Below are 20,372 nucleotides of genomic sequence, written 5' to 3' on the forward strand. Positions count from 1 at the left end.
GGACACCGGATGCATCAAAGCTTAATTTGGTGTGTCATAGCAATAGGTCAGAATACTTACGTACGAGATTTTAGTTTTTTCATTTAAAACCATAATTACTGTGAAAAAGAAGTTCGCAGTATTTTTCAGGAAGTTGTTAAATTTTAAGGTAGCTATTTTAATACGATATGGCCATGTTTGTTTCAGTATTACCAGTTAGGAAATTCTGTCTCTCTTAAAGTCTGTAAAGTCACATTGGACTGTAATATGGTACAATTTGAAATAATCATCTAACTGAAATGTTTGTTTTCAACAATCAAACCACAAATGTATACCAAAAGTCTGTTTAATTGTTTAAATGCAATGCTGTTCAGTGTCGCTGTCATGTATACATTTACTCATTTACTCTGACAGTAATGAAAAACATTTTATGCAAAGCCTTAAGAAAATATACACTAGACCATCCAAATAAAGAAATCCACTCCCAGTTCAATTTTCAAAAACATATTTCAATTGCTTGAATCAAACATGACAGACCTAAAGAAGACGGTCTTCAGCTCATCAATCCGTTCATTATATCAGCTAGACATGCCTTAAAATTTGGAAATTAGAAATAGGCACCCCCATTTCATTTGAGCTCTTCTAAATATGTAATGGTTTACCATTGGGGGTTTGGGTGTGGGCGATTAATTCATTCAATTATTGTGAGAAACGGGATAAAAGATGTGTCCTCTCTCAAGACAAACCGAATGGAATCATTTCTCAAAATCTCCCCCAAGAACCGGCACAACTTGCACAAAACGCTTTCTACGTTTTGACTTCAGGCCATTTTCTGTCCGGTCAGCCAACTGGTCAAGCAAGGTTTTCCCTTGTAAGGACGTGGGCTTTCATTGGGTCCGACCGCAGAAACGGACTGATCTGTTGTATACCAGAAGGTGGGAGGGGTGGAGGAAAGGGAGGGCACTTCAGGTACAACTCCTCCACCCCATCCATTGTCCAGTTATTAACCCTTGACCTCTGCCCCTCCCATCCCAGACAGAACGGAGGGGTGTTTGAGTCATGTGGCCCCGCCAGGGGCCCCTCAATTTGAGGCACTGCTATTGTAGGTGTTGGAGGTAGAAGGCGTGGAGCCGGATGACAGGGGCCCTGCTCCAGTTCCGGTGGCCAGGGCCTTGCGGATGTGGGGCATGAGGAAGGAGTCCTGGGCCAGCTGTCGGACATCGATACGTTCCTCTTTACGGTAGGCCAGACAGCGCCGGATGAACGCCTGGGGGAGGAGAGGGACAGAAAGAATGAGACACACCTCTTGGATGAGAAACCCCCCACCTAGTTAATGTGTTGATTGGAGTTGAGGTGGAGACATTAAAGATTGGCTTAACAAAAATAATGTTACTGTCCGGATTAAATTGTTGGAGTGTAATAAGAAATGTCTGTTGAGGAAGAGTGGAAGTGTATTTGACCAAGAGGAGCGTGTGGCCCCACCAAGTCTCCAACAGACCCTTGGTGATGTTAATCATTGTCCTGGGTAACATTTGCTTCTCTAACGATCTGGAAAACCAGGTGTGGGCCATCAGCCCCACCCTCCTGAGCTCACCTGGAGAGGTGTGAAACTCTGAGCAAACTGTGTAACTAGTGTAACTAAATGCGTGATATTGTGGACATTTATCTGTAGTGTTTGGATTTCCCCTGTTCCCCATAAAGGACAGAATAGGCTGGTATTCTTTATTGTAATGTACAGGTTATGGATCAAACTTTACAAGAACATTGTAGAAATGTTTGTCCTTGTTGCATGTCTGACAACAACTGGCAGCAACGCCCCGTCCATTCTGTAATTATTTGGGGGTGTTGTAGTCACACTTAGAGGAGTCTATCGTTAATGGAAGCTCCTAGGACCTTTGTGCTATAGTCTTTAGACACTTATGGTATACTTAGAAGACTTTTAGACTAGTTGGGAGGACAGAGAATTGTGTTGGTATGTAACTATGTTTTGTATTGTAACGTTATTACTTGATTGGAATACAGATTACTACAACACTACTCAATCCTCTTCAAACTCAAGCTGTTAGGGCCACTGATAATCACACACACAAGTTAGTCTAAGTGGCCAGACTTGGCATCCCTGAGTCATGGGTTTCGAAGCAGTCTGGTTAAGCCCAGGAACACACAGGATTTTACTGTACGCTTCGTGTTAAATGACCTACACCTTATGGGTGCTTATGACAACTGATATAGGCAGACGCACATACATATGTAATTCAGTGTGACCAGACTTGACATCCCTGAGTTCTGGGTCTCTGAATGGTCTGGGTGGTCCCAGCAACACGTCATTTTAATGTCAGGCTTGTGACGAGTAGCTACCCTTTACGAAGGAATTGTAACATATGGTCATTTTAGCATTTATTTATTAACAATATGGAGTCAGATTATATATTTATCACTAAGGGTCCGTTCCCTTCCACTCATTTCCCTAGCTGTCCCCCAGTAACCTTCTAAGTGGTAAACCTTTCCAACCACTCTCTACCACCCCTCACTACACAGTCATATTTAAATTCAATCTAAGGAGCGGAGTATGTCCATACACATTTCTGTAGTGGACAGTTATGTATAGTGTTTTCCAGGGTTGTTTTCAACCGTCAGCTGCCTAGGAGCCAGATCAAACACGGAGTTAAGACTGATCATTTAGAAACACTTGGAGAGGTGTCTGATGTTTTACTACTAGTAGCCGTTCTCTCATTTTGACAGACAAGCTTTCCACCTGCAGTGCAACTTTGCGATAGGGGTACGTACAGTTTCCATCCAGGAATTTGTACAATGATAAAAACGCTATAACTGACTGGGACAGAGCTGAATATTAGTGTCTGAAGGACAATCTCGGGGTAATTTTGGACCAACTATCCCTTTAAAGTGTGTATACGTCGTACCTTAGCTTCGGGGGTGACGACAGGTTTTGGGGGAAACTGCACCTCTTTGGCTTTCAGTATGGTGTTCTCCTGCAGGATGTCCTGTTGGGACTGGTTGTGTCCAAATGGCTGGAGGGGGAAACGACAACAAGGAGACTTGGTGGTGGGTTGGATCAGGTGAAAATGTAGTTAAAGGAGGCAGGAGTTCTTTCAAACCCGCAAGACTTAAGGCAATTGTTAAATGGATGAAATAAAACGTTCCAAGCAGGGGCTAGTGAACATAAATCGGTTAAATAATAGTGTAGCCTCGCTACCAGACAGAGATGGCTCTGAAACCGAATGACAAGCATTACAATGACAAGTGTTCTACTTGAGTTTAGCATGTGTGTTCACCTTGCGCCCGTAGAGGCTCTGGTAGAAGATGACCCCTACCGACCAGACATCCACCTTGTTGGAGATCTTGGGTGGTTCCTTCCCCACAACAAAACACTCTGGGGGCAGGTACCTGCAGGATGGGCCGTTACAAGGGGCGATTAATGGTTGATTGGGAGGGTCTGCGTTACAGCGGTTAGTGAAAAAACACTTTAACCCTTGGTAGCCTATGGGGCTTTCGGCCGGATTTCACTAGTGGGACATTTTGGGTCCTAGATTCATTTCTGTAACAGATACAACCTATTATGATGTATCCTTTTAATAGCAACCCCTCTGGCTACAATAAAAACACATAAAAACAGACTTCTGGGTCAATATTTATAAAACTCATCTGTTTGACAGGCAAAAAAAATGTTTTCGGAAAACATTTCTGCCATTCAGCATCAAGATTTTTTTTTTTAAAGCATTATTAGATTTTGTGTCAATGGTATTTCCTCATACTTTCATGCCTTTACTATCAAATTACACTGTAATTGGGTTGAAAATAATGAAAAATAATATAATAGAAGGTAAAAAATATAGGCACCCCCAAAAAATGTGGTTCTTCTACCTAGAAATAAAACATTATGAAATAAATACGATTGAATGTAAAATCCCATGTAATAGGTGTAATGACTCAAAACGGCCAGCAGATGGCAGCACTAGATCGCTAGTTACGTTTGGACTTATATATTTTATAAACTCAGAAAAATTACCAACTTCTTCCCAAAAACTCAAGAACATCCCCATACTATTTTGACTAAATATTAATTTTTATATCTTATATATAATACAAACGATGTATTATGGTTAAAAACATCATATATAGTGATGTACACGCTTGTAATATTTATACTGATGTACAAATGAGCCTTTCTAAGATGAATAGGCAATGTCGTTGCCTGGTGAAAAGTTCTCATAGCAACCCAAACTATACAACTATACAACCCATATTATACACGGAAAACCCCAATTATACACGGAACGCTTCAGGAAAGTGGCTACAAATAATATACCATTGGAATCGGACGATTATGGAGAATCTATTTTTCGAAATATGTATGCAAATTAGCACTGTCCGCGGGATCGCGGACGTCGACCATGAATGGTTTTCACTGCCATAGATGTGCCTTTGTGTGTGTGTGTGTGTGTGTGTACCAGTAAGTCCCAGCCCCCTGCGAGGTCAGCTCCATCCCGTCCACAGAGTTGTAGCTGTCGTCATCCATGATCTTAGACAGGCCGAAGTCTGTGATCTTGATCTCGCCGCACGCTGTGCCGTTCACCAGAAGGATGTTGCCTGTGGTGAATGGAGAGGTGGGAAATGTAGTCCAACCCATTTGTGTTTTACACCGGCATCGGATAGTGCCTGTTTACGGATTGGACACATTTTCAGAACGCCCTCTCTGGGGGAAACAAATCCACAACCCCGGGACGCATTACTTCACAGAGAAAGCAGTGAAAGGGTTTTTGCTAAAGCAGCTGAGGTCACCACTATTTCTTTTCGTACGCATGATAAATACATTTACCCTCAAAAGGGGCCGCTCTGGTCACATGATCACCCCATTGAAGTGGCCAAGCCTCTCTAAACCCCCTATGTCCCCAACTAATCACCCAATTAGAATGAGCTTCAGCAGGTGGTTTGAGGCGGGGGGTGCACTGCTCGGTCTCAGTAGGATAGAATTGGTTGTCATTCTTATTTTGTCTTTTAAACTAATAATTGGTTTGCAAGGTGTGACTTAGCAGCTGGAAGGAGATTTCCACGACACTTGTTCTGGTCTGTCTGCTACAGTGTGCAAAGCATGTCAATCTGAAAAGCTTTCTGAAAACATGCACTTGCTTGGATGATACAGGGGTGAAATACTAGAAATGCACTTGATTTACACTCGCCAGCTGCCAACAGACGGGAAAGTTACTGAACTGATCAGATAAACAAGTTCAGACGTAAACAATAACCAGATGATTATGAAGGCAAGTGTTCATTGTCTTGGTTCGGTTGCTTCTTCTAGAATCTAAACACTTGCTCTCTTTGTTGGCCCTTTCAGATCACCCACACACTTTCTGCCTCTCTCTTTGATTTTTGTTTACATTGATGCTTTGTTGATCAAGGATCATCTTGTAATAACCGCAGTGCGTTGTTTAATGGTTTTTTCCCAACAATGGCAAGTAAACCAATCTGAATTATAAGACCACATTCTCATAGTCCTTCTAGCCATGACTCATGTTGTTCGCGTGCTGTACTCATTAGTAAAAAGAAACAGCCTTGTGAATACGTTTAGCATTGTCCTATAAGGTGTCAATAAGTAATATACTTGTAGGAGAAATGATCACTCTACAACAGTACAATTTCAACTGTTGTAGTATCCTGATGGTATTATTATTGTGGGAATGTATGTTTTGGTACAATTAAGCTCAATTTGATAAATTAAGGAACAAGAGAACATCTGTGTTTAAATTCTCTCTGTAAACGCTCTGTTAACCTCAGGAATGTGTTATCAATCATTGGGTATGGGTGCTGTCGTGGTAGAGCGGTCTCTAGGTTACAGGATGAATGCATTGTTCTAGGGAGACATTGGTGAGAACAACCTCCTAAGGATGATTGATGTATGAAGGGCTCGACAATAATGATGGCACGATGGCCCCAGGCCAGTAACAAAAGTTAAGTCAGGACTAACAATGCTAGCAAATCACTGTCCGGATCAGGCCACTGCAAAAACATTTGCATTTGAACTAATAATTGCATTATAAACTCGACATCCTCCAGTTGTTTCATAATCAGGCACATGCACAAATAACTACCTTGCAGCTCCTTTCGCACGCTGTTGGCCAGTCAAGAGTTGAGCAGTGAAGTGTGCGTTTGTCTGGTATTGTTTTTCAATAAAACATTTAAAATCTTGCCTGAGTCATTCAAATGAAAAAGGCAGCGAAGGATAACTACGAGTTCAAACGAAAGAGAATATTTTTTACCTCAGTGCAAAAAAGAATTAACCTGTTTGGACATCGATGGAACTCCGATGTACTGTGTCGTCTGTCTTCTGGCTAGAGCGGACAAATGCGGATCTTTTTACAAAGGCACTGACAACTTTCAAATACAGTCCCTGACCAGCCATGCCAATAACTAATAGCATGTGGTCAGCATGGCAGCCAAGCAGATGGCTGACAATCCGTCTTCAGGGCTCTTGGTCGTATTGGTCAGGAATTTAAATGCAGATCCCCATTGGGTGATTATATTTCGTACAACAAACACATACCTAGTAACAAAGACAGACCAGCCGTTCCCCCGGGGATGAACGAGTTAGTGTTTTCTTTAAAAGTAAAATGTTTTGTTGACTGTTATCTTTTATACATTTTTATAATTAGAAATGTGATGAAAGAAATATAAAAATATTTGTTTATGTTTTATATATCCAGAATTCATTTAATAAACATGATTAAACATGTTAAGTAAGATAAGTATTTAGTTATGCTGTAACTGATAAATAAAAACTTTTGAAAGGAGGGACAATAAAAAATGTTTTTGGGGGCAGTAAGTTTCAAACCTAATTTTTTTTAATGTTGAGCCTTGTGTATGGAACATTCACAGAAGACGACTGTGCTGCATATTTCCAATTAATAAATGAATGTCTCTCTCCCTTCCCTTTCCCGAGCCACATTTGCCAGCTCTGACTGGGGGATCCCGAGGCGTTCCCAGGCCAGTGTCGAAATATAATCTCTCCACCTGGTCCTGAGCCTACCCTGAGGTCTCCTCCCAGCTGGACGTGCCTGGAACACCTCCCTAGGGAGACGTCCTGGGGGCATCCTTACCAGATGCCCGAACCACCTCAGCTGGCTCCTTTCGACGCAAAGGAGCAGCGGCTCTACTCCGAGTTCCTCACGGATGGCTGAGCTTCTCACCCTATCCCTAAGGGAGAAGCCAGCCACCCTTCTGAGAAAACCCATTTCAGCCGCTTGTACTCACAATCTTGTTCTTTCGGTCATGTCCCAGCCTTCATGACCATAGGTGAGGGTAGGAAGGAAAATTGACCGGTATATCGAGAGCTTTGCTTTCCGGCTCAGCTTTCCTTTCATCACAACGGTGCGGTAAAGCGAATGCAATACCACCCCCGCTGCTCCGATTCTCCAGCCAATCTCCCGCTCCATTGTCCCCTCACTCGTGAACAAGACCCCAAGATACTTGAACTACTTAACTTGGGGTAACGCCTCATTCCCTACCCGGAGGAGGCACTCCATCGGTTTCCTGCTGAGAACCATGGCCTCAGATTTAGAGGTACTAATCCTCATCCCAACCGCTTCGCACTCGGAAAGGGAAGTTTGGGGTCCCCTGCTGGAGCTGCTGCCCCTGCGACCCGATACGGATAAGCGGATGAAGATGAGATGGAGATGTCTCTCTCCCTTGATTCAACCAGGTTCTCTGTTATTTCTCCCTAAGTGGAGCCGGCCAAGAAGAGCGAATGTCTCTTTTTTTCAAAAGAAACAAACCAGCCATGGAGTCAATGTTTTCATTATAAGTAATGTATAGCTAGACTGAAACTTCGCTGGCTACAAGCTTCAGTAACTTCATTATAGTAAGACTATATTAAAACAGTTTATGGTTATATTGTGATGGACAAACTGCACTGACAACAAACACATTCCTCTTGATTTCGATTTACATAGCGTAGTTCACATAGCGTATTAGAATCAGCCATGGAATGATTAAAGTCATTGTTTTCATTTCTGTATAGCTATTAGCTAGCCATCTACAGTAATCTCTAATTTAACGCGCTGAATGTAGTATAGCGACCTTGTTATACCTGTTGTTGGTGTGGATGTTAGCTAATGTAGGGAACTAGTTTCGAGATCTGTGGAGTTGACTGAGTTTAACAACGCAGAAGTAAAAACAGACACCACATCTCTACACACGAATGATGTTTACATTGCGTAGTGGTTAAGAACTGCCACATAAGAAACCGCAGATTGAATCCAGCCGGGAGCAACAACATTCATCCCAACATTCATCCCTCCTAGCAAAACTAGGCTTGCCTGGTTCCTTTTCTTGTTTCACTATATGTTACTGGCAAAATCCATTGTTGCTGACAGCACCATTATCATTATTCATAAAGATTTATTTCAGTGTTGGTCCTATTCCTGTACATTATCATGAGTTAGTAAAACTTAGACATAATGGGCTGCATGATAATCAGGAACCAAACAACATATTTACATAGTTAAGGAAATGTAGCTTTAGTTCAGGCCATCTGTCACTTCAATTAAGATTATTATTGGAAGACTTAAGATTCTTATTATTATATTATTGACGAATACTTCTACACAGAGTACACAAACACAGAAAGTCAGGCACACAAAATGACACTGGCCGAAATGTGGTTAACCAACACAGACCGTGTGGGGGGGCAACTGTGGGCTGACTCACCTGGCTTGAGGTCATAGTGGATGATGGGTGGACGGATTTCGTTGAGATACTTGAGGGCGTTGACGATCTGCATGATAATGGAGCGACCCTCCTTCTCCGACATCAGCTTGTGCTGCTTCAGGTAGAAATCCAGGTCGTTGCCCTCGCAGAACTCCAGCACCGTGCAGAACCTGCCGAAAACACAGCAAACGCACTCAAAGTATAGTAAGCGTTTTGAATTTGGCAAAAACAACAACATTGAGTGTTAGTCACCATGGAGATTAGTAATTATGTGCTACATGGACTATGAATAAAGGCGGGGGTGGACTCTTGGTTTAGCAAGAGAGTGTCTTACGAGTCTGTGTCCAGGGAGAAGTAGTCATAGAGTTTAACTATCCGGGGGTGGTCGAGCTCCTTATGGATCCTGTACTCTCTGCAGGCGTGCCTGAAACAAACAGCAACGCACTATCGTCAAACACCAAACTACTGACAATTTATTTTGGACCCTAAACATAAAAGGATCCACTAAATTCTCCAAATGTTTAACTGTGAGTTGCAGCCATTATTTGCGCAAATCAAAAACAAAAACAGCAGTATATCAAACGTGTACGCCATAAAGTCCCCTCTGGTCCATTGTCTTGTCAGTCCTCTCTAAATTTATATCTAGTTGTGATGCACTGCCAAAATTGCCGCCTGGCCACAGACTTCCTTACTTGTGGTAGTTCTCTTTCTTTTCGTCCCTCCAGTTCTTGTTGAGCTGGTGGATCTTGACAGCCACGTATCTTTGCTCGGTTAGGTCAAAGGCCTGGGGGTCAACACACAGAATACAGTCACACCAAACCCACAAAAACCTAAAGAGCAATACGCACTCATTCATATAACAGGCAGAATGACTTATTGATGATCTGAGCTCTGGCACACAGAAACCAGAGTTCTCAACTAACGTATTTAAGCAATAGGGCCAATACACCACAGCTAAGGGCTGATGTAAGGCAAAATAGAACATGGAGTGCCTGAAAATAGCTCCATGTACTGGGAATATTGACCACAGAACCAACCTCAGATGCCTTATTGATAATATAAACCAGTTACCAACACAATTAAAATAGTAAAAAGTAATTTATTGCTATACCTGCTGGCTACAGTCTCTAATAAACTGGAGGTTTTAATTCTGAATGCTGATTGGCAGAGTGGGTAAGCAACAAGTTGATGTGGAATATGGCCAATAAACCACAGCTAAGAGCTGCTCTAAGGACAAAATATCCTATTACCGATGCAATTAGAACATTAAAAACTGATGTAAATTAACATTGTATACTGTCTCAGAACACTTATCAGCATTCAAGATAAAATCCATACAGTTCATAAGAGACCATATACCACAGGTATGATATCATCTCCCAAGGGTTTGTGATATATTGCCAATATAACACGAGTATGCACTGTTTTCAGGTACTCCCCAAAGCATTGTGCCTAAGAACAGTTCTTAGCCGTGGTATATTGGCCATTTAATCCAAACCCCCTCTTGCCTTTTTGCTTTCATTTACTAGAGCGTTTAACCAATCGACATGCAGAAGTTCACACCACCTAGTTTATACTGTTGGTTAAACAGAATGCACTTCTAAAAATGGAAGTGAGCTGACAAAGCAAGCATAATAAACTGTAGTACATATTTTTGTTGAATTGCCAAACAGAAAAAGTAGGGTGTGTGTTTGTACATGCTCTCATTGTTACAAAGTCGACTACATCCATGCATCCATGTTTTGAATGACACCAAGCCTGGACCATGTTCACAAAAGACAGAAGTCAATGTGAAACTGAAATTCAAAGGTTAAAGGGGCATCACCTTGTAGACTTCACTGAAGCCACCTCGTCCAAGTAGGTATAACAGGAGGTAGCGGTCGTTCAGAGTGGGGTGGTCTTTAAATCTGAGGGCACCACAAGTCAGTTTCTGTCAAATTAGTTCCTCAATATAGAACTACCAATGGTACATTTTCAACACAACAGCCCACTCCAAATGTTGTCCTGCAAAGCTATGGAACATCCTGGCTATTTCTCCTGCCCAACACACTAAATTAAACTATTTAAGGGTCTTCGATCATCGGATCCATGAAACAAGTTAAACTGGGTGTGTTGGTGCTGGGAGGTCATCTGGTTTGATCGCAGGAAAGGAGGGGAATAGAGGAAGGTGAAGAGGAACGTACGTGGAGTTGTCCTCGTTGTGGATCCTCTTCAGCTCCCTGATGTGGAGGTTCCTGACCCGCTCCAGCCTCTCCAGCTCCGCCTGGATCTCCGCCTCCTCCTGCAGGTCAAGCGCCTGTTAGTTTCACCTCAGACACATATATTTTTAACTACGTCTTGGGGATTTATTATTTTGCATTTCTTCAATGCTCCTTCTTTTGGACTGTACCTTCTTTAGATAGCCCAACCGGAGTTTGAAAATCTCCTCCTGCTCATGATATTCTGCGAGGGACAACCTGTAGAGTTTGAAAACAAGGGGAACATTTTAGAACTTTGCGTCTTCCATCTCATTTCTTTTTCTATTTGACTCAAAGTAGTCACCTTTTGCAGACATAACAGCCAAACACACTTGTGTCATTCTTTCTACAAAGGAAATCAAATATTGTTCTGAAGGTTTTTCCCAACATTATTGCAGAAGTTTTGTTGCACTTGTCGGTTGCTTTGCTTTCACTCTTCTGCCCAGTTCTTCCCAAACCAAATCCAGTAGGATGAACCCCTGACCAACTATGTGCACACCAGAGGGTATTATATGGTACTGCAAAATGGTGTCATCTTTGCAAATTTCTCTAAAATAAACACCTACAATAAAGGGTTATAATGATGTTAGAACTGACTGTGTGGAGTTTGTGAGTCAACAACAAAAGCTGGGACACCTGTAGGAATTGATAGCATCAACTTTCAAGGCTTAATTTACTTCTACTGCTGCAGAACAGTTGTTTTAATGGAAATATGTTGTTAACCCATTACTTGTTCTGTGAAAAAGGCCTGTTTTTAATAATGCTTTTTAAACTCTGGCAGTTGACCGCTTACCTTTGTACCATTTCAGGTTATTCACATGATTTGAAAATGGGGGTGTTCTAAAACATTTGATTGGTAGTGTATATGAAAGAAATTAGGCTGATTTTTAGCTCCAGAAAAAATTAAGAGACCACTGCACCTTTTTTTTACCTTTCCAAAAAAAGTAAAAAAGGAAGGTTTTGAGTGAGGAACAGAAGAGTTAAAATTAAGAGACCACTGGAAATTGAACGCTTCTGTTCCTCAACAACTTTTTTGGAAAGGAAAGAAAAAGGTGCAGTGGTCTCTTAATTTTTTCTGGAGCTGTATATATAACATGGTCTTTCCATACTCGCAGTGCAGTGGCTTAGAACAAGTGGCCTTATCCTGAACTGACCACTAAGCTCCACCCCCTTTGCACTTGTGAAGAGCTGACTGGCTGTGACAGCTGTCTGCAATATGATTATAGCCAGGTGGCCATTAGTCCAAATTACCACACCAGTCAAATATTTTCAAATGTATATTAGTGCACATGGGTTTATTGGGGATTCGGCTGCCCTTTTCCCCCACATACTTCACGTTCGAGGACATTTTGTTTACATTTGCTTCAGAAAAAGAAACACTATCTTAATATGCAGGAAGCGCTTTAAAATGAGCGCTGCTCAAAAAGTAGCCCTTACGCTTCGCTGTCCTGGCCGTTGCTCTTGCTCTTGCGTTTGTTGGCGCCGGAGCTGTTGGGGGCAGTAGGAGGCTCCATGGCGCTGCTGCTGCTGCTGGTGGTGAGGAGGGCGAGGCTCTGGGCCACGGTGGTGCTGGACGAGGCCGAGAAGCTGGTGGTGCCGGACGGAGAGGGCTTTCTCTTCCCCAGCAGCTTCCTCTGTCTCTCGATGTCCTCTCTCTGGGAGTTAATTCTCTCCTGCTGCCTGGAGACACAAAGGGGCGGACACAATGACCGATCGCCCGGGGTGGCACTGCGAGAACCAAGAGTCCTTCTAGATCTTTCTATGTGAGATGCGGGAACGCGTGTTCTGACTTGATGAGGTTCTGGAAGGCGTATCCGTCGGTCCACTGCTCGTTGAACGAAGCTCCGTGTCTCACGGTGGTGAAGTGGCCCAGGCGCAAGCGGTCTTGCATGCTCTTGTCCCGGCACGCCCTCTTCTCCTGCTTTGACTGGAACCGCACAGATGTCTTCAATCAGGGACTGATTTTGACCAATTAAACCAACTGGAATCTCCGGGCCAATCAATTAATGGCACAGTACCCGCAGGTTTGGATACAGGACTGGTGTTGAAAATCTGACCCGATCTTACCTTGTTGTTTGGAAATTCAGAACGTATAGGAGAGAGAGACGGGCGGACAGGCGCTCACCTTTTCGATGAGGAGCTTTTTGCTCATGGTCACACACTTGTTGAGGCGCTCCTTGTAGCGCTCCAGTGCCTTCTGTTGCTCATCGATCTGTCGCCGCAGGTCACAGTTAGCCTGAAAAGACAATCGGTTGAGTTTGGGTACAGAGACTTTCAGAAGGGCTACAGAATTCCCCTCAACTCTTCAAACATTTCTAGATTTGTAAGAAATTTTGGAATTCCTGAATAAGCAAGGGTGGGATCTTCTACGCCGGATTCAGTCAAATTGAATATGAAAATGTTTTAATGTACAGTGTATGAAATATACAACAATTAGCAAAATAATACATTCCCAAAAGCATTTGATAAATTTGAGGTTTAGTCAGACAAGGAAAAGTCAAATCAAAAGACTTGCTAATAAAAATTTATTTAAAAAGGAACGTTCCGGTCACATCAAAGCTTTTAGATACTCCTAAACACTTGTGAAATGTGCTATGTTTTTTTCCTACTTTTCATTCCCAATAAAGAGTAAAGAGAAGAGGAGGATGCGGAACACAGTCTTACCCTCAGCAAGTCATCTATCCTCCCCTCTTTCTTCTCCAGGTCGGAGGTCTTGTTGTTCTCTAAAGCCATCAGCTTGTCAAGCGTCAAGTCCGACTTCAGTGAGAGATAGAGACGTCAGTATCAAAAGACAAAAAGGACAGCAGGGATGTGACAATGCATCCATCGACATGGATAATTAAATCAACAAATGCATACCTGTATAGCAGCGTGGTTAATAATCAACTTCACGCTAATTTCCAAGTTAAATATAGAACTACTGTAATTGCCTGGTGTGGAAAGTGGCAAAACAACATTGCTTTGCCTCGTGGCAGAGTCGGACAAGAGCTTCTCCAGTAGAGACCTGTTAGTGTTTCCCAAAGCTGGCCAGGCGGGGTTGTTTACCTGAGTAGCTTTGTGGGACGACGAGAACAACGAGGAGGATGACGACGACGACAAGGGCTCGGTGAGAGCTGCTGAGCTCGCCGACGAAGGACTGCCCTGCTGCACCTAACAACAAAGGAGAGTGGACAGATATTCCAGAATGTTCCGCTCCATCTGTTCGGCTGTTAAAATGTGATGTAACAGCTGAAAAGTGTCTAACTGAAGAATATCAAAGGTGAGGCAACGCTCTGCTGATCGCAATGTTAGTCGCCAGGTGACAGAGCGGAAGGTGGTTCTCACCGCCATGGGGGGGTTAGAGTGCTGAGAAGAGGAGCGCACCAGGGGAGGAAGGACCCGCGCCACAGGACTCAAAGCAGGGCAACTGCCACTGGCAAACTGAGCCAGAGACCCAGATAAAAAGACAGAGAGATTGAGGATGACATAAAAAGAAAAGGGGAAAGACATGTAGAGAGCATTTTTAGCCAGACTTAGTTGAACCGCTGCAGAATAAGAGTACTAGTACAGAAAAAGTGACGGTGGAAATATTGTATCACCAATTACAGTGCTTCAACGTGTGGTTGGCATGATGAAGACCGCCCCGTTCGAGCAGGAGAAGCAGTAATCACCTCAAAGTAATCGCTAATTTTGTGACTTCTTGCGGATCCCTTGTCTTGCTGCTCGCCTTTTCTCTTCCTGGTTCTCTGGTCGCTGGGCTTCTTCTCTGGTGTCTATACAAAGGGAGCACACACACACACAAAGTGTCCATCTTTTCTGGTTTGGCAATTTACATAGAGCCGAGCGGGTGTTTGCTCATGCGTACTGACCTCCGGCTCCTTGTCACTCAGAGATCCCACACTCTGGTTGGACGACTCGTTTTGTACTGAACCCTGGATGAAAAAACACAAAAAAGTTGCACGATTCAGGCCGTGACACAATCTTTGACACTATGGCAAAAATGAAAACACAAAGCATATGTAACTCCTTTGGACTTTAGAAACATGATGTAAAATATGATGTAGCTTAAAAAATAAACACACTTGGCTCTGAAAAAAAAAATTATCCAACATGACGGATTTTTTTGTAATGAGCAATACACGTTGCTTAGTGACAGCACCGCAGCAACTAATCTAATATCAAAGTTACAGTTTGGCAGAACCTAAAAGCGCTCTAAAATGGAGGTGAATCTAAATCCCAGTACCACACCATCTGTTTAGCCTAGATCCAACAACCGTTATATTAAAGAGAAAGAAATTACGTAAGATGGTGAAAGTCGGTCTGCTGCGCCTATTCATTTGTGGTTGTAGTAAACTTGAATTAGCAGCACTGGGCCTTGAGCACCCACTCACGTAGTAACTAACTCACTCAATCTTTCACAAACACACAGAGACAGACACACACCCACTTAGCAAAATAATGAAAACACAGTCCCTCTCAACCTCTTCCCTCCATCCCAACCGCATTGGGAGAAAAGCTCCATTACCCTCCCCTCAGGACCTTCTTATTCAATGGGATTTAAAAGGACCACTTTCATAGCTTGTCAGCTATGTGAGGCTAGTGAAAAGACAGACCTTGGCCACTCCCATTCCTGTGAAGCGAGCCTCCAGCAGCTCCTGTCGCCGTGGATCCAGGCTGTGGAGTTCTTCCATCATGTCTACAGAGAGGAGGGAGGCTGTTTTAGTTAACCGCCAACCAAAAAGCACAAACACTGAGCAATGACCACATGTCTGGTAAAATAGGATCCCCCATTGTGCTGTCTGTTCAGGATCGCAGTGAAACTGGCTATAAAAGTTGCACGGTCAAGACAAAACCTGGTCCCTGGAAATTGTGTACATAATATATGTGCCTATTTTTGCCCAAACTTGAAATTTCATACCTTACTGGGGTATAAAAGTAATTCTACTTCTAAATAATTCTCAATAAACAACATATTACACATCCAGTCAATACAGGAATCTGTTCTGTTTCACTGTCACTGCCTGATTTTTTTTTTAAATAACTCCAAGAAGCCTACAGGAATTATCTGATTTGGAAGAGACCATATTGCCACCAGGAAACACCATCGACACATCAAATGACTAAGAGTAATGGAATAGGTCTCAGGCAATAGTATTTCAAGAAAACCACTTGTGTCCACGCGCCCGAGTTACCTTCCCTCGTTAAAAAATGCTGGTCTAAATAGGGTGTCCTCTGACACAAACCAACTGGTTAAAATAAATTAAAAGCAAAAATAACAAACAAAAACCCTGAACTGATGTAACATGCAGGAAAACACCATCACAATCTGTTTGCGTGAACCCATGACATAGCATTGAAGTTATGCAAACTAAGTTAGCAAGACATGAAGGCAAGGCTAACGTGTCACAGCAGGTCAAAAATGGTGGGTACACTAGCTAACAAATGAGCCTAGTACGATACTAACTTGCTAGGTAATTTGCAAGTTACGTTTTCACTATAATGCATATATATTCAACACTTGACTTCACGTTCAAAGCAACACATGGTTGGGAGTACAGTACTGTCTATTGTACCAAAACATGTAAGTGTTTAATGTTAATTTGGCTGATTAGTTATTTTCAACGTCATTATTTCTTTCTAATGTGCACAGTTTGGATAGCTTGTTAGTTAACGTTAGCCCAGTTGTATATCTAGCTCGTTATACAGTACGTGTTTGATAACTAAAAACTGTCAGTGACAGTCAAAACAACTTTGTTTACCTGCTGCAGCGGTGTCACTTTCAGTGCACGGTCCGAGGACCTATCTTCCACCCTTCGATTTCAGACGAGATATCTAACTAGTTGCTGCTGTAACCGTGTTTCACCAAAAGCCCACACACTTCAGAAGACCCATTAACACCATCTTTGTTGATCGATCCGACAATTTCACTCCGAACATCAATGAATGTTGACGAACTCCAGACCAGGCCGCGAATCCTCGGGGTTTCCAAGCACCCCTTGCAGGCTATGAATTCAGAATCACTAGATCGACAGTTGCTGTACTTCCTGTTCGAAATAACCTTTGTTCTTGTGGGAAAAAAGTTGTTTTAATATGCACTTTGTTTTGTGTTAAAATACATACTTTCCCGTATAAATAATAGAACGCGAAGTTTTGTTTCTCTTGCGATAAGTTCGGCTAACATTTCCTTGAATTAGCTAGTCAACCACTAAACAGCATTCGTGAGTAGGTGATTATTAGATCAGTGATGGGATGTGTTCAATCCAGTTGCGAGCTTGGGGTATGTCTCAAAGTAGGAACACCGCTCCGGAAATGACTAATACAAAACCAAAATCACATTAATTCCAAACAAACTCGTAGAATGTTTGTAAAAAAAAACAACATAAAAAAAAGTGTGATAATTAATGTGGGTTTCAAACTGCATTGGGTACTACATAGCCAAGATGAACTATAGCATATGGGAATACATTCTTCAATACAGATATGTCAAATTGTAGGAGTAAGGATAGACTAGGGTGGCGATCTGAGCCTCATTTCATGTAAAATGTATATGCATGGTTTGATTGAATTTGAGTTTGCATACAGGAGTTTTCCTGTATTACACAACAATGTCAAGAAGTTGCCACATTCTCACCTGCCCAGAGAATGGGGCAACTCTTACCTTGCCTACATTAACACAGGAAGTCAAATGATAGTCTTTTTTCCCCCCATGCTATTATATCAGATTTTCATCTCAGATCTGGTCAATAATTTGGGGAAGAAACATTAGAATTGAGCTTTCTGGCTCTGTATAAATGTAAACACAATTTAGCACTATTCACTATCATTAGCATTTCCCCCGAGAAATCTGAACAGGGTAAAAAAACAAGAGAAATAATAATTTAAACCACATTCATAAGTGATTTGAAAATAGATTTGTACTGGGACTGGTGTATATTGTGTCTGCACTGTGTTTTCATCATCAAACAGATTACTAGACAATTAGGGCTTTGTAATTATGGATTACGTAATCAATCTCTCTTATCTACAGGAAGAGTTAAGGGGTGGGGAATAAGTGGGAATTCAGGAGGAAGTCTCCAACAATTAAAGGGCATTACACTAACAAATAAATGTAAATTTACCAGACATGTGGTCACTGCTCAGTGTTTGTGCTTTTTGGTTGGCGGTTAACTAAAACAGTCTCCCTCCTCTCTGTAGACATGATGGAAGAACTCCACAGCCTGGATCCACGGCGACAGGAGCTGCTGGAGGCTCGCTTCACAGGAATGGGAGTGGCCAAGGTCAATTTAGAAATAGTATAACTACAAATACAGTGCCCTCCAGAATTATTGGCTCCCAATGTAGATATGAACAAAATGGGCTGTGAGAAATGTCATTGTTGTTTATCAGCTTGATCCTACACAAAAAATCATATGATTCTAACCTTTAATTTTGTAAGAATTTATCAAAGAAATGAATACAGTCAATAAATAATTATTTTATTCAAAAACAAGCGTGCCACGATAATTGGCACTCCTGCAATTTAGTATACCCTGACTTTGCTAAGCTAACAGCGCTGAGTTGTCTCCCATAATGTTTGATGAGGTGGGAGAACACATAGAAAAGGGATTTCAGACCATTCCTCCATACAGAAAATCGAATCCTAAAGGTGTTTTGGCTGTGTGTCACCTCATATTTACACCCAAGTTGAACAGGATGTCATGAATGAAACACTCAGACGTGCTTTAAAATCAGGTTGTATATCAATTAAAATGTGTTAAGATTTTTCTTTTAACAATTTTCACTCAATTAAATGGCCAGATTAAGCTAGCTTGATTAATCTGTCACTAAACAACATCTACTCTGTTAACAGTTTGACTAAAATATGTGGTAGCTAATTAGCTTGTTAATTGTTTACAAAATGTTACAAATTCATGAGTATACTAATAATATGTAACACCATTTTTGATCCTGGGTAGTAAGAGTTATTTTGTAAATGCCTAAAACTTATAGAAAATTGATTTTATTCCCCAGAAACTTTACTGTTGTGACAATGACAGTGATATTTTGAAATGGACCTATTTCCAATGAAAGAACGTGCAAATTGGTTTCTTCGTTCACAAAGTCAGAAAAAACAACATATGAATCCAAATGAACATGTATTCATATTAAAGTAATACAAAAGATTTAGAAGTGAGTGGTTTTTCAAGATTTATGATTATACTGTAAATCTCTTTCACAAATCAGCCCCCAAATGAAGTCTCCCATCTTGTTCTCGTTATACAGTCCTGGGTAGACCCGTTCAAAGTCCAGTATATCCTGGTGGCAGCGCTCACCTTGCTCCTCCAAGTACGCTCCCATGTTCTTCTTGAATTTATCAAGATGAGCATCAAGAATGTGGATTTTGAGGGACAGCCTATTGTGCTGTAGTTCTTCACTAGTCTCTACCAGATCTAAATAGTTTTCAGCCTTGTTATTGCCTAGGAAGCCTCGAACCCCAGGATCTTTATCTGTGGTCTGACAAACACACCAGCTTTGACCTTTGCCTCAGACAACTGAGAAGTCTTGAAGATACTTGAAGGCTGCTGACTCCTTATCTAGAGCTCTGACAAATTGTTTCATAAGGTCCAGTTGGATGTGCTGTGGTGGCATCAGCACCATCCCGGGGTCCACCAGTGACTTGTATTTGAAGTTGTTCCTCCCCACAGAGAACTCGGTCTGTGGCCAGCCTGTGGTAGTGCACCTTGGTGTCCCTGTTGTCTCAAAGGCAAAGCTAGCAGGGAAACTTGGTAAAACCTCCTTGGAGACCCATCAGGAATGCCACCATTTTGAAGTCCCCAATGACCTGCCAGCTGTACTCATCATACTTCAAGCCATCTAGCAAGGTATTGATGCTATTGTAATCCTGTGATTATACTATTTATATTGCTAGAAAGTTCTAGAAGTTAATCGAAGTTTACTCAGCCCTGAATCTATCTGGAATGTCCTGGAAAATAGGTACATTTCAAAATATCACTGTCCTGGTCACAAAAGCAAAGTTTGTGGGGAATAATTGCCATTCAATATACTTCTGAGGCATAATCAATTAAGAAATTACACTTACTACCCAGGAACAAAAAAAAGTGATATGATGTAGTTATATTTAATTAGCATTAATTCATTTAATTTCTCTGCATTCAATGGCTGAAATAAAAGTTGAGGGGGAATAACTTACATTTAATGTGACACTCATTAAATGTAATTCTTCAAAAACATACTATCCAAGCTGCTATACATGATCAATTAACCTGCTTCATTTTTCAAAAATGTTAACATATGTGTCTTGCTGTAAGACATGGTCACTCACTCACTCGATATACTATACACAACTTAATTACTGCCAGCTACTCCACTACGTGCAGCCAGCTTGCCTTGGATCTTGATTATTACAGTGGCTACCTTACCGATTGAATGCTCGTCAGACGTCATGCTCAGCTCGTT

The 20,372-nt window shown here is 41.9% G+C and overlaps 1 protein-coding gene and 1 long non-coding RNA gene across 3 annotated transcripts; one reads left to right on the top strand and one right to left on the bottom strand.

Moving 5' to 3' along the window:
• Positions 1-309: 309 nt before the first annotated feature.
• Positions 310-17,184, bottom strand: LOC105006833 (serine/threonine-protein kinase tousled-like 2). Of its 2 annotated transcripts, XM_010865533.3 has the most exons (20): positions 16,676-17,184; positions 15,530-15,612; positions 14,786-14,848; positions 14,588-14,689; positions 14,262-14,357; positions 13,983-14,087; positions 13,602-13,694; positions 13,063-13,173; positions 12,728-12,864; positions 12,375-12,617; positions 11,090-11,156; positions 10,884-10,981; positions 10,526-10,607; positions 9,393-9,484; positions 9,035-9,124; positions 8,701-8,870; positions 4,449-4,587; positions 3,273-3,384; positions 2,901-3,008; positions 310-1,246 (listed from the first exon to the last, which is right to left on the bottom strand). In XM_010865533.3, the coding sequence occupies exons 2-20, from the start codon at positions 15,608-15,610 to the stop codon at positions 1,061-1,063; spliced, it is 2,175 nt and encodes a 724-aa protein (XP_010863835.1). In that variant the 5' UTR covers positions 15,611-15,612; positions 16,676-17,184; the 3' UTR covers positions 310-1,060. The 2 variants fall into 2 exon arrangements, with proteins under 2 accessions (XP_010863835.1, XP_010863836.1); XM_010865534.4 differs by lacking the exon at positions 14,262-14,357 and having other exon boundaries at positions 16,676-17,183.
• Positions 16,345-19,078, top strand: LOC109615821. The gene is made up of 2 exons (XR_002196828.2): positions 16,345-16,497; positions 18,111-19,078. It is a non-coding gene; the product is annotated as an uncharacterized LOC109615821 (long non-coding RNA).
• Positions 19,079-20,372: the final 1,294 nt, after the last annotated feature.

Source organism: Esox lucius, chromosome 5, assembly GCF_011004845.1.
Source record: "Esox lucius isolate fEsoLuc1 chromosome 5, fEsoLuc1.pri, whole genome shotgun sequence".
Lineage (NCBI taxonomy): Eukaryota > Metazoa > Chordata > Actinopteri > Esociformes > Esocidae > Esox > Esox lucius.